We start from the raw sequence: 17987 nt of genomic DNA on the forward strand, positions 1-17987 counted from the left end.
TATATATATATATATATATATATATATATATATATATATATATATATATATATATACACACACACACACACACACACACACACACATACATACATACTATATATATATATATATATATATATATATTTGTGCTCGGAATTTAATACGTAATGGATAGTATCTGTAAGGGCAAAGTTGGTTGTGGTGTGCCGAAACCAACGTACGAGTGGGCCTGTAAATAAAAGAGGGCCCACCAAGGAGAATGTCATTATAACAGGGTGTAGGTGGGTGGGGACAATCAGCTGAACGGCAGAGGTGAGTAGGGGCTGGGAGTTTAAGTAGGGGACTTACTCCTCCCACAAATTCAGGCCTAATGGCCTTTCTACTTGTGCTTGGAATTTAATACGTAATGGATAGTATCTGTAAGGGCAAAGTTGGTTGTGGTGTGCCGAAACCAATGTATGAGTGGGCCTGTAAATAAAAGAGGGCAAAAGAGAAGTTCAAGAAAATACACACTTTATTGCCTTTTTACATAACCAAGTTCCTGAAAGCTTAACGAAGCTCTTTTTCTGGTCGTGGAATATAAATATGGTATATGGAGGATTTCTATCGCCCCAGTCTCTTGATGATGTGAACCGGTGTATTAGTGCTGGAGGCTGAAGAGGCGGCTCCTATGCGAAAGGAGTGCCCCGAGAATGAAGTCGAATTGAAACCCAGTTTAGATAATAGTGTTCTGACGTGAGACGTGAATTTAGCAGTGGTAAGCGGGTGCCCCTGTATTGATAAGAGCTGAAAGTCTGGTAAGTGTGCGTGAAGGGTTGACCGTAGGTGGTCTAGCGCCTTGACCGGACACCAGGCATTATCAGTAGGGAAGAGAGGAATTACAGTGGGGTGTAGTGATGGGATCGAAAGTAGATAGTGATCCTCCACCTTTGTAAGGTGCAATGTTTTTAGGCTGTGCGTGATATCCCCTTGACGAACAAGAGGGAACTCTCTAGGTCTGAGAAAACCATAGAAAGCAAGGTAGATAGCCGCTTTGATCACCAGGTTTGTGTCGGGATCAAACAGGGATTCGTCAAGGAGATTGCCAAGTGATCTGGAGATAGGCCCATCTATAGGTAGTCTTGTGATAGTGAGAGGAGCTGAAACCTTTAACATACCTTTCAATACCTTTTTAATTGGATATGATGACAAGAAGGGGGTGTTGTTAGGGAAATTTGTGAGGCTATGGTGCTGCACCCCGGTGAGATAACGTTTTATGGTGTTGTGGGAAAGTTTAAGATGTACCGTATATACTCGAGTATAAGCCGACCCGAATATAAGCCGAGGCCCCTAATTTTTCCCCAAAAAACTGGGAAAACTTATTGACTCGAGTATAAGACTAGGGTGGGAAATGCAGCAGCTACTGGTAAATTTCTAAATAAAATTAGATCCTAAAAAAAATATATTAATTGAATATTTATTTACAGTGTGTGTATAAAGAATGCAGCGTGTGTGTAGGAGTGCAGCGTGTGTATGAGTGCAGCGTGTGTATGAGTGCAGCGTGTGTGTATGAGTGCAGCGTGTGTGTATGAGTGCAGTGTGTGTATGAATGCAGTGTGTGCAGGGCCGGTGCAAGGATATTTGCCCCCCCCCCCATATGTCCTGACCTCCCCTCCTCCTCCCTCAGTGGTCCTTACCTCCCCACCCCCGTGTTCCTTCACCCCCCTCCCCCAGTGGTCCTGACTCACCCCTCCCCTAGTGGTCCTTACCCTCCCCTCCCCTAGTGGTCCTTACCCTCCCCTCCCCTAGTGGTCCTTACCCTCCCCTCCCCTAGTGGTCCTTACCCTCCCCTCCCCTCCCCTAGTGGTCCTTATCCCCCCCTCCCTCCCATAGTGGTCCTTATCCCCCCTCCCTCCCATAGTGGTCCTTATCCCCCCCCTGCCTCCCTCCCATAGTGGTCCTTATCCCCCTCCCTCCCATAGTGGTCCTTATCCCCCCCCTGCCTCCCTCCCATAGTGGTCCTTATCCCCCCCTCCCTCCCATAGTGTTCCTTTTCTCCCCCCTCCCTCCCATAGTGGTCCTTATCCCACCCCCTCCCTCCGATAGTGGTCCTTATCCCCCCCTCCCTTCCATAGTGGTCCTTATCCCCCCCCCTCCCTCCCATAGTGGTCCTTATCCCCCCCCTCCCTCCCATAGTGGTCCTTATCCCCCCCTCCCTCCCATAGCGGTCCTTATCCCCCCCTCCCTCCCATAGTGGTCCTTATCCCCCCCCCCCTCCCTCCCATAGTGGTCCTTATCCCCCCCCCCTCCCTCCCATAGTGGTCCTTATCCCCCCCCCTCCCTCCCATAGTGGTCCTTATCCCCCCCCCCTCCCTCCCATAGCGGTCCTTATACCCCCCCTCCCTCCCATAGCGGTCCTTATACCCCCCCTCCCTCCCATAGCGGTCCTTATCCCCCCCTCCCTCCCATAGTGGTCCTTATCCCCCCCCTCCCTCCCATAGTGGTCCTTATCCCCCCCCTCCCTCCCATAGCGGTCCTTATACCCCCCCTCCCTCCCATAGCGGTCCTTATACCCCCCCTCCCTCCCATAGTGGTCCTTATCCCACCCCCTCCCTCCCATAGTGGTCCTTATATCCCCCCCCCCTCCCACAGTGGTCCTTATACCCCCTTTTTTTTATTCTTTTTTTATTATTATTTTGTATTATTATTTATTTTATTTATATTTTTATTTTTTTTTCGTCCCCCCTCCCTGCTTGATACATGGCAGGGAGGGGGGCTCTCCTTCCCTGGTGGTCCAGTGGCAGTTCAGTGGGGGGGAGAGGGGGGCTGGCAGAGCTGTAACTTACCTGTTCTGCAGCTCCTGTCAGCTCTCTCCTCCTCTGCGCCGTCCGTGCAGCTCCTTCTATCAGCTCACACTGTAAGTCTCGCGAGAGCCGCGGCTCTCGCGAGATTTACACTGGGAGCTGACCGAGGTGCTGAACGGACGGCGCGGAGGAGGAGAGAGCTGACAGGAGCTGCAGAACAGGTAAGTTACAGCTCTGCCAGCCCCCCTCTCCCCCAGTCTGTATTATGGCAATGTAAATTGCCATAATACAGACCTTGACTCGAGTATAAGCCGAGTTGGGGTTTTTCAGCCCAAAAAATGGGCTGAAAAACTCGGCTTATACTCGAGTATATACGGTAAGTGGCAAAAATAGGCAAAAGCCACCATGGTTTGTATAGAAAGGTCGCCTTGTAAACCAAATTCTGCAGTGGATTTGTTAAATATGGTAAGTGCCCTATAATAAGAGATAGCTGTGTTAGGTGATAGTGCTTGGTGAGTGAGAGTCCTAGCGTGATGCATTAGTGTGCTCAATCCAGGATTATTTTGTGAAACCGTGGTGTCCTGGATGGCTGGTGGTGAGCCGTAGGGAGTGCCTGAGAGAATACCTGGAATTGAGAGCGAGAAAGAGCGTCAGCTGCAGTGTTGTGGATACCCGGGATGTGACAACAAACTAAGTGAAACTGACCGGTTGCTTTTAGCCAGGTCAGCTTGCGAATCAGCCGCATGATGGTCAGGGATGATGAGCGCCCCTTGTTAATGATTTTGCAAGCTGCCGAGTTGTCAGAGTAGCATTTTACTGCCTTGCCGGACCAGAGATGACCCCAGGTGTGTGCGGCCGCCACAATGGGATATATTTCAAATAGGGCTGAGGTCTCCCTGAATCCTGGCAAGGCATCCGTCTCAGCGGGCCAGTGACCCCTAAACCAGTGGTTGCCAAAGATGGCTGCGAAACCAGTGTTGGCTGCAGCATCTGTGTGAATGATGGGTGAAGAAGTGGAGAGAGGGGGGATAAACATGGAGATATCGTTCCAATCTGCCAAAAACTTCCCCCACATAGCCAAGTCAGATTTAGCGTGGGGGTTCAATGAAACTGGGCAAGAGTCCGGTACCCCATGGAGCAGGCAAAGGAGCCTGGATATAAAAGACCTTCCCTGTGGGATGATGCGCATGGCGAAGTTCAGAGATCCCAGAAGGGACTGGAGTTCCTTCCTGGTACAAACATAATTCCGCAGGAACATGTCTATCTCCCCTCTCAAGCGGGTCAGTTTGTCATGGGGAAGGCTAGCTCTGAGGGTAACGGAATCTAGCTCTATCCCCAAAAAGGTTAATTTAGTTGTGGGGCCAATTGTTTTAGATGGGGACAAAGGTACTCCAAGTGTGGAAAAAAGTGCTGTAGTGCGGCTGATAGAGCCAGGGGCACAAACATCCACCGTTATCAGTAGGAAGTCATCTAGGTAGTGAATAACTGAGTGACACCGGAGGACGTTCAGAAGCAGCCAGCATAGTGTCTCAGCGAAGATATCGAAAAGTTTGGGGCAGCTTCAAGAACCGAAAGTGAGTCATGTGGAGAAGTAGTACTTTCCTCGCCATTTAATACCGTGCAAGTGCCAGAGTGAGGGGTGCATGGGTAGTAACTTAAACAGGTTTGTGATGTCTGTTTTGCTATGCCAGGGGCGATTACCAGAAGAGATGATGGCCTCAATAGTTACGTACTGGAGTGAGAATTCGTCTGCTGGAATGAGTGCGTTTATGCTGGGAACAAAAGAGGAGTGCGGTGCCGATAAATCGATAGATGTGTTTCATTAGAATATTTGTGAACTGCGACACCGATTGGGTTAGTGCACCAGGAGGAAAAAGGCCTGATCATGAAACCATTGGTAATTTCTGAGGAAAGGAGAGTGTCTGTGGAGACTGGGTCTAGACGTGCTGACAGGAGATTAGGACATTCAAGTGTACCTGAGGGGATGGCTACTATACCCGTGAGAAACCCCTGTGTGAACCCTGTGGTCAGATATTCCACCAGGTGCCTGCTAGGGTGTGACCTTAAGTAAAAAACTAGGTTGTCGACATTGATGTCGGTTAGTCATTTGTTAGGGGACAACTGGGCCGGGCAAATGGTCTTGGTATGTGCCCTAAAGCATATGGAGCAGATGTGCAACAATCTACAGGCGCTGAAACTGCAGGAGCCTGCGTTGAAATTATTGCACACCTGCGCCTTGCCTAAAAAGGAGATTGGCCTACCCAGCTTGTCACGTAGACCACCCGCTGGTTTGTTGTGAGGGGTGAAAGAGGGATGAGGGGTGGGAGTGGAGGTGGTCGGATCTGCTTCAGAGGGACATAAGTCCGCCATGTGGGATGTGGAATTACATATGGCACAAGACGGGGGCCTGAGACCAGCGAAGTGGCGACAGAATAATTCTGTATACATCTGACACCAGTTAATTCTAACGTTCAACGGATTCAGATGGGTTGCCGCCTTCGCTAATACTGACTTATGATAGTCGTAGAAATAAGAGCCCCCGTACTTGATGCCTAGATCCACCACCTTGTAAAGGTAGAGGTCTAACTTCTCATTTCTGTGGGGATACACCGTGCAGATGACGTCACGGTATATCCCGAAAGCTATCACGAACTGGGGAATTGAACGTTTTTTATTAAGCCTAGGATTTCACTACTGATATATCCCCGTAATTGTAAGCCTTGTTCTCCAGTATGTCCTGTGAAGCTATAAGCAGAGACACCAGACACACGTCCTTCCCGTCTAGGATTTCTTTCCTGATAGAGTCTGGGACGGAGTGAGCTGGTGACTCAAAAGGAGCTATAGCTGTGACTGGTGTTGGCAAGGGGAGTATGGTGGGCATGCTGGTACAGCGGGGACAGCGGAGGTGGAGACTGGGAGGCCCGGGGTATTACCTGGGGAGGCGATGGCGCTCTCCACCTTAGATAGCCTGCTATTAAGGGTCTGTAGGTTGGCCAAGATTTCTGCCAGGGTATCCTGGGTGGCCGTGCCAGTGCTTGGTGGCTGTCCTTGAGAGCTAGTGCTTGGCCTAGGCTCAGGGGCTTGGTAGGTAAGCAGCCTGTAAAGTTCTGCCTTTCTAGCTGAGGCTGGAAATGGAATTCCCCTGAGCCTAAGCTCGGCCGTAATTTTAGGAATTGTCCATGCTCTCAAGGACGTGGGAGTTGAAAGGTGAGAGCCTGGAGACTCTGGTCTGGTTGGCGTGAACAGTATCTCTTCTGGCAGTTCTTCGATGGGGATTGGTTCTTGGGACATTCTAAAAGAAATGATTTTGTGAATGAGTTATTAGAAGGGGAGTAAGGAAACGTGGGGGGGGGGGGGTATGAGAGATGGTATTTATTGGAAGAACTGGACTGTAATGCTAGTGCCGTAGCGAAAAACTTATCTGTGAGATTTTTGGTAGGTGAGACCCTGCTAATGCCAAGTGGCGGTGAGAGGCTCTACCTATGATTTGGCTTAGGAAATTGAGGCCACATACGTGGTGGCAGGGTGTTGGCCTCTCAGTGACTGTAAAGAGAATTCAAAACATGTGGCCGTGACAGGTGAGGCCCTGACTAAAGCCCTGTAGTAGGGTGGGCGAGGCGTATAACTATGATTTGGGCGTGGGGCCGTACCTCCGTGTTGAGGTGGGAGATGGCCTCGCGGGACCGGATTTCCTAATAGGGTGAGCTAAGGCGGTAGCCTAGACCCAGTAGCCAGTTCAATAGTATACTTAAGGTTGACTGGGACATTTTTGGTGTAATGTGTGGATACTAACCTTGAAAGGTTGTAAATGAGAACTGGAACCTTCTAGTATTTTTTAATGTGGCGAGTCTTGTCTGCTGCTGTTCTTGAAGAAGAAGCCTGAGGATTAAGACAGATGTTGATGTATTTATGCGTATCGTGGTGACGTATGGTTTGTAGTGAGGGTTGGCTGTTAGGAGCGCAACGTGAGATCCTGAATTGAGGGAACTGAAAGGTTTAGTATAGGATAGGGACGAGTTTGCGTAAAAGAGAAAGGCTGATTGAGGCCTTGGGGTAGTGATTGCCATACGTAAATAAGGGCGTAAGTACCTGGTGGTATGCCTGAGTACCAGGTTGGATGTTTTCCTTGGCCTGATGGCAGTATGACCGTAGGCCTGGGTAGAGAAATTTGTAAAGAATTAACATACCGTGGTGTTACGACACTCCTAGTGTCTTTAAGAGAAAACGCCGTTTAGCTCACCTTCCCCTCTCGCAATATCAAGCATCCGTTCGCATAACTGTAATCCACGAACCATAACCAGGGGAAGCGGTAATCTCCCGACCGGGATCCGTGAAAGGACTCCAAACTCCCGATCGAAATCCACGAAGCGCTGCTAATCCCCGAACCAAGATAGCCACCAAGCGGCTTACGATTCCAATAAGCAGTCTCTAGGTATAAATAATAAATCCCCCCAATAACGAGACAGAAGCTCCGCATTGAGGGTCAAACAGGATTTGGCTTTACTGTGGGCTACCCGCTTGTATTTATGCAGGTCTCCCACTTGGTGGACACTCCCCTAAGGGACGAAATGGGAGACTGGAATTACAGTAGTACAGGAGGACATTCCAGACATACAGTCACAGGCTTTTCCCACAATGCAATATGATTCCCTCCCCTCTGTCCTGGAGATAATTGAGAAGTAATTAAATTATCGCCAGGACAAAGACACATCGCCATTTTAAATACAAAACCAGAAAGTGCATAAAAATACATAACTTTATAATAACCGAATATTTCACATTCACATCACATATCCTCAGATAGCCTGGATCTGAGTGCGTATTATTGACGAATAGCGCTCAGATCACATACGTATAGTTCAATCGCCATGGAGTCAAAGTTCTTACAGTCTTTTGGTATGCGATTGACTCCATGGGAAGGCTACCTGGGCTAAGTACTTTCGTATGTGGTAAAAACTCCTGAACAGCCGGTGTTCGTACGCGTTCGTCGAGACAACCAGGCGACCCGTTGTTTCAGCGGTGTTCGGCAGAAAGAGTGTCCGTTTTTAGTTCCATGAAATCAGAGCTGAACACCGCTGCGCTTGCGTGCATTTTAAAATGGCCGCTGCCTCGTGGTCGACATACGAACGACGACCACCCTGAATTCGGTTTAATTGAGAAGTGTCTGTGGTTAACCACAACGTTCTAATTGGGATCAAGAGGTTAACCAGCAGCACACTTCTATCCTGGGTGGCCATCCGTTCGGTAGATTTGGTTGGTGAAAACAGTCATTCGTATGGTTGGGCTATAGGAAACAGCCATTACACGAAAGTACAGGAAATAGACGAATCCACCACAATAGACAGACGGATGGTTCTGTCACACGTGGGCGTAAGACCGTGAGTCAATCGTAATGAAACCGAGACCCAAGACATGTGACAGAGGCAAGAATAAATGACTGCGTGATTTTACGGAGAAGATGTAGTACAGATGTGGATTTGACGGAATTACCCTAGGAGATCGTGTTTAATAATTAATATCTGTATGTAGGGTTTGAATAGGGTTGGTGTATAGTTAGAAAAACCTGTTCTTTATATTGGTGACATGAGAAGTCTATGAGAATTAATAAAATTAATATTAAAACGTAGGTTACTAGTTAATTGGTGTAAGAAAAAGGAACCGTATCTTATAAATAATTGTTGAGATTTTAAATGTTTTAGATATATCAAACCGGCCGACATAGTTTAAGAATAAGACTGGTAGTTAGACCGGATTGAATAACCAATACTGACATGTAGGTATCAGCAGTTAACTGACCGAACAGGGAATATGTAAATTTACATTTAAAATTCGTGTAAATTAAATTCATGAATTTATTTAGCATGGTTTAAGAGAATTAACCGTAATAGAGATTTGCACTGTGCGTTCGTTTAAACCGTACGAATAGATCAGTACTGAATGGGAAAATAGCGAGGGGTGAATAGGATGATCGTCTAACGTTAAGGATGCACGAACGGGTAAGTAGGTGAGTACGAGGTTCGTGCGTATGACCGAACAGTAATACAGAAATACAACGATTAATATGAGCGTTATACTTACACATAGTTCGGCAGTTTTTCCGTCCGAATACGTGAACGATGCGTAACTGTAACGGGCGTTTGTCTGTTTTGGCGCAAACGCTGAATACGTTAAACGAGCATGGATACGTTAAAAGAAGATAGAGGGAGCCTACCCCTATGTTTTTAGGCCCGAACGGAGGGAAATAGCCGAACGCTATTTTCCTCACTTAGCTTACGTGAGCGTGCCGGTCTCGTGACCGGAAGCCAGGTACCGCGACCGGGAGGAAAAACCGCGCGGCGGTGCCTCAGAACGGACGGAGGATTTCTCTGGACCTCTTGCTGCTTCTGGCGGGAAGCTCGGACCGGAAGTGCTGGTTGCTATGGGGATAGACAATCAGCTGAACGGCAGAGGTGATTAGGGGCTGGGAGTTTAAGTAGGGGACTTACTCCTCCCACAAATTCAGGCCTAATGACCTTTCTACATACATACACACACACACATATATATATATATATATATATATATATAGAAAAACAAGGGGCTGGCTGCACTCACCTAAACATGCTTAAATGGGGTGCTGCTGGGGGCCAATAAGTACAGTAAAAATAGAAATCCAGCGCACTCCCTTATCTACTAAACAGCTACTTTGATGCTGACAGATTTGACTAGTTTTATTAAAAACACCTAATCTAGGCAAAAAATAATGGGGTACATTGACGTTTGTTGCAGGCTTATGCAATGTATGATCATATAATGTAACTAAACCCCCATCATTTAGATTTTTTAATAAAACTAGTCATATCTGTCAGAATCTGTCAGCATCAAAGTAGCTGTTTAGTAGATAAGGGAGTGCGCTGGATTTCTATTTTTACTTTACACAGTACTTTACTTTACACTTGGTTGACTCCTTGGGCAAATCGCACATCCCCGACTTTGCATGCGGATGTCATCCATATCAACTTTCGATGCCAGTTTCTGCGCCTACCATGGTGACCATGGGTAATGGGGAATCAGGGTTCCATTCCGTACAGGGACCCTGAGAAATGGCTACCACATGCAAGGAAGGCAGCTTGCGCGCATATGACCCACTCCCCACGCGGGAAGGTAGTGACGACAAATAACTCTTTAGAGGCCCTGTAATTGTAATGAGTCCACTTGTAATCCTTTAACTCTGATCAATTGGAGGGAAGTCTGGTGCAGAGCCACTAACCAGTGCGTGCTGCAGCTGAAACTCCACTATCGCCTGCTGCTGCTTGCAAAGTCTCATGAGGCTGTGAGCGGGAAGGCCGAAGTTATGCTGCAGCGCAGACAAGCGAGCAGCAGCAGGGTGACAACGCCAAAAGCGCGCACAGCCGCTACAGTGAATGTCAGCTCCTGACAGTGTCTGGGTCCTGGTCACCGGACTGCCCACCTCACTGTGAAACTACAAATGGATCATTAAATCTGGTACGAACCCAAACTTTGCAGTTCGGGTTCGCTCAAGTCTATTATGGATTCTTTGATCACTACATGTATTACTTGGATAACTGGTAATTCTCAAGCTAATACATGCCGACGAGCACTAGGGGACGGCCGCTCTGCTTTTGCACCCTGCTCCCTCTAAAGCTGTGCTGGTGCCTCTGTGCCACAGCGCCTCTTCCTCCAAACTCGCATGACCTTGATTCCATGTGGGGTCTAGGACCTCATCATCCTCCACATCATCTTCCACCCACTCCTCAACCCTGCCCTCCTTGCCGGTATGCACACTGCAGAAAGCCACAGCAGTTGGCACCTGTGTTTTTCCAGCATGTAAAGTCTGCAAAGGACATATGGAAATTGTTTTAGAATTTCCTCCAGACAACAGTTTTCCCTATAAAATGACCTCTCAGTTTGACTTGTGAGGGTATTGCCCCAGAATTACAATATTGTTGAAGTACCTCTTAATCACTGGTTTAAATATAGCAGCTTGTTATCTGGTAGTTTCTAGTGTAGAAAATACCAATCTGTTTTCTATCACTAAGATCTGTGTAACAAGTGTTGTAGGTGTGAAACAATATTACAAGTGACCGATGTAGTAAATTCGAATCAAAGTTCCATTTGCAAAAATAATTCTCGCCCATCTTCTGTGGGTTATTGCATTTTTAAGATGTAGACTTATTGTATCATACTAGCCATGCACAGGGATATTGTCTGGCACGTTGTTTTGGTGTTTGGTAGAGATGTCCCGAACAGTTTGCCGGGAACTGTTCGCCAGTGAACATAGCTTGTTCGCGGTCGCTGCGGCGGGCGAATATATGCGATGTTGGGTCCGCCCCCTATTCGTCATCATTGAGTAAACTTTGACCCTGTACCTCACAGTCAGCAGACACATTCCAGCCAATCAGCAGCAGACCCTCCCTCCCAGACCATTCCACCTCAATGACGAATAGGGGGCGGACCGAACATCGCATATGTTCGCCCGCCGCAGCGACCGCGAACAAGCTATGTTCGCCGGCAAACAATTCCCAGCGAACTGTTTGGGACATCTCTAGTGTTTCGTTTTTAACTTTGTAGTTGTGTCTTTACACAATATAGAAATGTATATTAATGCTTCTGCATATGAAGCGATCTCAATAACACTTATTTTTCACTTAAAAAAAAAAGCTACACAAAAATTGGTAATTTACAATATGACACCTGAAAAGCACATGAAAGGATGCTGTATGATTTAAAAAATAAAAAAAACACACTACACAAAGGTCCTGTTCACTAGAGAGTGTGTAGTCATTAATGTAGCCAGTAAAACGTTGTTGTTTACAGCCACTTATTGGCCCATACATATTTTAAAACTTGTTTAATTTTATTGTAGCACTTGTAGATATGAAGTGCAGGCCCCAAAATTTACTATTTAGCAGATTAGCAGCAAAACAATTAGAATGTTTACAATTGCACTGTAACCGCAGTATTAGACACTTCTATTGACTCTCAGATATGAAGAGCAGGCCCCAAAATGTACTATTTAGCAGTTTAGCAGCAAAACAATTAGAATGCTTACAACTGCGCAGAAAGCACACTATTAGACGCTTCGATTTGACTCTCAGATTTGAAGAACACGCCCCAAAATGTACTATTTAGCAGATTAGCAACCAGAAAATAAGAATGTTTACCACTGCGCTGTAAGCACACTGTTAGACGCTTCTATTTGACTCTCAGATATGAAGTGCACCCCACTAATGTACTACCCCCCACTAATGTACTATTTAGCACAAAAAAAAAGAGAATTACTTTTTAAAACTCTGATGTAACTGCGGTATTTGAAGCTTCTATTTGACTCTCAGATATGAAGTGCACCCCACCCCACTAATGTACTAGTTTGCAGAATTCTTTCCTAAGCGGTCCCTATCAGCGGCAGCATCCTCTCCCTACACTAATAAGAGCGCATGTGCGTGCAGCGCTACGCGACTCCAGCTTATATATAGCAGCCGGGTCACATGCTGCACTAGCCAATCACAGCCATGCCATTAGTAGGCATGGCTGTGATGGCTTCTAAAGGCACACGAGTCAAACGCTTGTTGATTTGCTGCCCTGCATCCTTTGAAAATGCACCATTAAATCGCCGAACACCGAACTCCAACCTGAACATACAGTGATATGTCCATGTTCAGGTCCGGGGTCCAAAAAACCTAATGTTCGGTACGAACCCGAACTTTTCAGTTCGGGTTCGCTCAACTCTAAACTGAACACATGTAAAAGGTAGTTACAATTCTTTCCATTGAATAGGATCTCAGAATATTACACAAGTCAGGCTTTACTACAGTGAAATTCTGAGGCACTTAATACATTGCATGTTTGTACTACATCCTATTTCCTTGCATCTCCCCGTTGTAGGATCTCCAAAAATCTAGATAGTGTACCCCAAGCGTGATCAAAAGCAATGTCATAGAGAAAGCGTATCCATTGTCTTGGCTCACAATGTGCTTGCTACTCTCCAGCATTCTTCCTCTTTTAGAACAGTAGTTATCACAAGATACAGTAGTAGAAGCCAAAAGAAAAGCAACGATAAAGGTACAGGAGAAAGTAAGTAATGAGTAGAATGGAGAAACTCCCATTTGAAAAGCACTTGCTCCCCCCATAGATTCACTCAATCCAGCATTCCTCAGGGCCACAAACGCCATCCGTGACTGCCATTGCTCAACATGTTTTTCTGTATTTCCACCGAATGTCCTCCACCATTTCCATCCATTGTTCAATCATAGGGGCACAATCCTCTTTCCAGAGGGCAGGCACCAAGGACTTGGCAGTGTCAAGGAGATAGAATCAACTTCTTCTAAGCTGCTATAGGAGCTGTCATGGAGTGTAACAGTACATTCTCTAAATTGAAGAGTGGTGCTTCACCTAAAATTTCAGCTGACCAGTACAGCACTCTACAAGGACATTCCCACCAGATGTGCTTTACTGTTCTTCCACAACTCCAACAAAGTTAATGTACTGCTGGAAACACACTGATTATGTCCTGTTCCACAGAGACAGTAGTTTATAATTGAACTCCTGATATTTGGAGCTGGATTCATTATGATAATCTTCTCCTGCTGAGCATCTGTAAATGTCCTTTTAGTCATAGTCTCCCACTATGTGCGTTTGCCTTTAGATGTCCCACCAGGAGGTGTTGATGCAGTGTTAATGCTGTCCTGCTCCGATTGGTTTCGCAATTACATAATTCTTCAAACTACGTAAAATCACTCTGTACCACAGTTTTATTATGAATGGTTTGATGGAAATTTTGCAATCGCATTTATCGAAAGGTTTGTAGTCTAGATGACATGGCAATACCCTTTAACCGAAATACACTCCTCAGCTCCCAAGAAATAGCAGACCCTCAGCAGTAAGCCACCTCCTATCTGAGCATTATTTGTGATAGATATTATTGGACTCTATTTAGGAGATACATGTGGACCCCCTCTGCAATCTCTGATTATGTGCGATACCATCAATGTCGAGCCTTGTCTGTCCAATGCCAACCCCTTCGAGTTCTACATGGACACAAGGCTGCTTTGCAATGATGGTGCTTATGAAAGGTGGGCAGTGCCAAATCCCCAGACAGAGTAGCTCATGTTTAAGTCTTGAATTCTCCTGCCTTCACATGTTTTGTAGTATGCACAATCGTAGGGGTGCAAAGTGAGCTATTGGAAGAGCTATGGGGAACGTCTGGTCACTGGTGGATCCGGGGGGGGGGGGGGGGGCAACAGGGCAATTGCACCTCTCCCCCACCCCCCGCCCCGAGGCTGTCCCTTGTCGGCTAATGCAGGGCTGGAACTGTCCAAGCGCCATGGACCAGAGGGTAGATCAGTGATCTCCCTACCCGGTCCGCAGGCACTGTGCTGGCAGGAGAGGGAGGGAGGGAGAAAGGACCCTGCTCAGCCAGCAGCTCCTCTGGGTCCTACGCTCGCTAGCACGGAGCGTTGCTGCGGTTACTATGGCAATGCTCCGGATCTCATGAGAGTTAGCTCTAGAGCTTGAGCCACGGGCTAGAGTTCACTCTTACCACTAGGACCACCAGGGATTCCCCACCAGACCCCCAAGGATCAAGAAATGTCCCGCCTCCTCCCTCAGTAATTCAGTAAAGGTAAGAAGGGAGGGGGGACATACATGTATTTATTTTTATTAAAACATTTTTTATAAAAAAAAAAAAAGCCCCCCTTCCCTCCTCACCACACATTCACACACTGCCCCCCTACACACATTGCCCCCGTACACACACTGCCCCCCTATACACACACAATTCTCCCACACACTGCCCCTACACATATACACACACAGTCCCCCCATACACATCCACACACACACACACACACACACACATACACACACTGCCCCTCCTCACACACACACACACTAAACCTTTCACACACACACTGCATCACTCACACATTGCAACACGCACACACATCACTGCTACTATGCCCTACTACAGCCACATATCCCAGCAGACCCCAGGTAAGTTGTCAAACTGTTCTTAAATGGTTTAAACTACTTACTCTGGGAGGGGGTCCCGGCACGCCTGACACAATAACCACTACACAGAGCTGTAGTGGTTATTGTGCATAGATTATTTCTCTAAATAATCTACAAGTGCCCCTCCCGAGATCTGGCTCTGGATCTGCCACTGTGTCTGGTATAGGTATAAAAGTCTAGAGAGAATGTTCATCTTTATTACTGTTATTCTTGCAAGCTAAGCGATATGAGGTAGAGATGTGCATAGGCCAAAAAAAAAAAAAATTGGTTATTTTCGGAAATTCGGGTAAGTAAAAAAAAAAAAAACTCCTTTGGCAATACAGACCAATGGCATTCGGTTCAGTTCGGCACTGCGGACCCTAACCCTAACCACTTGTGTTGCCACTTTTAAGAAATCCGAGTCAATTCGGAACTTCTGCAATTCGTAAGCATCCAAATTTCTCGAAATTCATCCGAATGTACATTCGGAACAAAACAAATTGCACATGTCTAATATGAGGGTAGCTTCCAGATTTTGCTGTATGCAATCGAGCAAGAGTACAATATTAATTTGGTATATGTCAATCATCGTGATCAAGATCCCCAGATATTTCATATATGAGGTGCACCAACTAAATGGAAATTGGTGCCAAAGAGGTTCATTCTCTGCAGTAGTCATGAAACATTAAGTACTTGACATTTTGACAAATGGAGTTTAAAGCCTGAGATGGCTCCATAGGATTCAAACATCGCCACTAAATGTGGTGAAGTTGTCCTGGGATGCTGGACAAAACCCCCCCCCCCCAAAAAACAAAGGTCGCCCCTATAAGCAGTGACCTTGTGGATTGTATTATTCCAGAAGAATCCAACAATATCAGCATTACTCCGCAAGATTACAACATTGGGAACAGCTGGCACCCCTGTCTGGTGCCATTATGTATTTAAAAGGTGGCCATCAGAGCGTCATTCATTCTCACTTTGGCATTTGGACAACTGTAAAGTGCGCCTATCCATCCCAATGCAAAAATAATTTGATGACAAATATGAACTATTTCAAGTTGACACCACTCACCTTTTCTGACTGGTCTGTTGCTCGATGTTTCAAACCATTTTCTTTCTTCTTCAGTTTTTCATTTTTTTCCTCCATTTGTTTCTGCTTTTTCATGGCTTTCTTCTTCATGGCAATTAGTTTGTCCACTTCTAGACCACTCTGAAATTCAGGAGCAAAACAAGCAGTATGCAGATATTAGACTAGTTTTCATAACTCTTCACTTCTCAGGAAAAAAATAAAAATGCATCTCACAGATATTATGGTGGTAATTTAGCTGCGTAGTTTTACCAAATTCCTTAACATTTTATTGTAAGAGTAAAAGTGCTTTTACTCTTGAGTAAAAGTGCTTTTATGTGGAGAAGGTCTACCTTGCACGTGTACTAAAGAAACAATGCAGCAGGGAGTGTTAAGTTACACTTACAGAAACCTTTGGGACTTCTGCCAAATGCAATCTTAATAATGTTTGACTAATAGAGAGGTAAGCTTTGCCAGTACATCTCCCTTCTTCTATACCCATGGGCAGTGTGCTGCTTTTAGGATATTCTAGCAGAAACAAGCTCATGCTGCACAGCTAGGTATTCAATGTGACTGCCATGCTACCCAACTAATAAAGAGGTGTGCAGCAAACATTTGTTCCCCAGCACTCTTCCCCCCTTTTGAGACAAAACTGTTCTTGGTTGCCAAATGTCTGTTCTGTGCAAAAATATTGATCTGTTGTCCGAACGTCCATTAAATCTGAATGACCAAAACTGCTGACTAAGAGGGAAGAAAAATATTAATATAAATTACTAAATAAATCTCTGGCTCAGCTATAGGTCAGAGCTTGGCTATTTTAACCTCAGTTTTGTCATTTGGACTTTCATTTTAAAAAATTGGTGTTGGAAAACTTGGTCTGTAGTTTTGCAGGGGGTTATAGATTTAGATATCATAAAAATTAAAATGCTTACCATACTTTTAACAGCATTAGCATATAAATCAGCATTTGCAAAGTATAACGTACAGGATGACTGGAATATTTTTATTCCTGGGATTTCTTTAGCCTTTAGAAGAAAAGAGAAAAAAAATTGTATAAAGAGGAAATATTTTGCTACTTTTTTGTATTTTGTCTCGGTTTTTAATGGTTTTCAAATAGAATAGTAAGCAAACAATGTGCCTCTAAATGCCGCAGGGCGTAATAGTACGCCATCCGTTTTTTTGTTTTTTCACTTACCCGGTCGCCGGCGATCCCACACCAGCGATCGCGGTCGGGGGACTCACCTGGGATCCCAGGGAGTCCCCCGCGGCGGACCCTGCCTTCTCCGCCCCCCCCCCCCGGCCATGTGAGAGTGAGGTCCTTGCGAGGACCTCACAATCACATGGCCGAGTTAGCTGGCTGCTGCATTGCCAGCAGGGGGACTGCCTGTAATGACAGTTAGTCCCCCTGCTGGCTGGAAATAAAATAAAGTTGATGTGTAAAAAAAAAAAAAATTATATATAAAAAACCAAGAGGGCTGCACTCACCTGAACATGCATACATTATAGGGTGCTGCTGGGGCCAAAATATACAAAATACAGAATCCAGCGCACTCGCTTATTAACTAAACAGTTATTTCAAATCTTTGGAGATTGTAATAGTTTTATTTAAAAACACCAAAAATGATGGGGGTTTCGCTACATTATATGACCATACATTGCATAAGCCTGCCAACTACGTCAAAGTACCCCATATTCGGCAGGTCCTATCCTGCATCAGGACAGACTGAAACGTTGATTTTTAACTTGGAGCAATAAAAGTTATTTTTTATTATATTATTATTATTATTTTTTATTGATGAAAAAGACCGTGGAGTGCTATCTACTTTATATATATATATATATATATATATATATATATATATATATATATATATATATACACACTGATACTGATTAAATATATATAGAATTATTGTTTATATATATATATATATATATATATATATATATGTAAATAAGTTAAAAAATAAATAGATGTGTGTTATTTCGTTCTAACTGTATTGTGATATTAATATATATATATTTATATCAAAATACACGTAGAACGAAATATATCACTATATATATATATATACACACACACACACACACACACACACACCTATATATAAATAAATACACATTTTAAAAATTATATATAGACTTGAGACACATATATATATTTATAT

At 45.1% G+C, this 17987-nt stretch overlaps 1 protein-coding gene across 1 annotated transcript in view; it reads right to left on the bottom strand.

Annotated features, from left to right (window-relative positions):
- Positions 1-17987, bottom strand: part of LOC134568009 (solute carrier family 26 member 6-like) — a 72070-nt gene that overhangs the window by 24505 nt on the left and 29578 nt on the right. Inside the window, exons 14-15 of the mRNA XM_063426226.1 lie at positions 16752-16844; positions 15826-15963 (exon numbers count right to left, since the gene is read on the bottom strand). Coding sequence (XP_063282296.1) covers positions 15826-15963; positions 16752-16844 — 231 coding nt within the window. The remainder of the gene's footprint in view (positions 1-15825; positions 15964-16751; positions 16845-17987) is intronic.

The sequence above is a fragment of the Pelobates fuscus genome, chromosome 7 (assembly GCF_036172605.1).
Source record: "Pelobates fuscus isolate aPelFus1 chromosome 7, aPelFus1.pri, whole genome shotgun sequence".
Taxonomy (NCBI): Eukaryota; Metazoa; Chordata; class Amphibia; order Anura; family Pelobatidae; genus Pelobates; species Pelobates fuscus.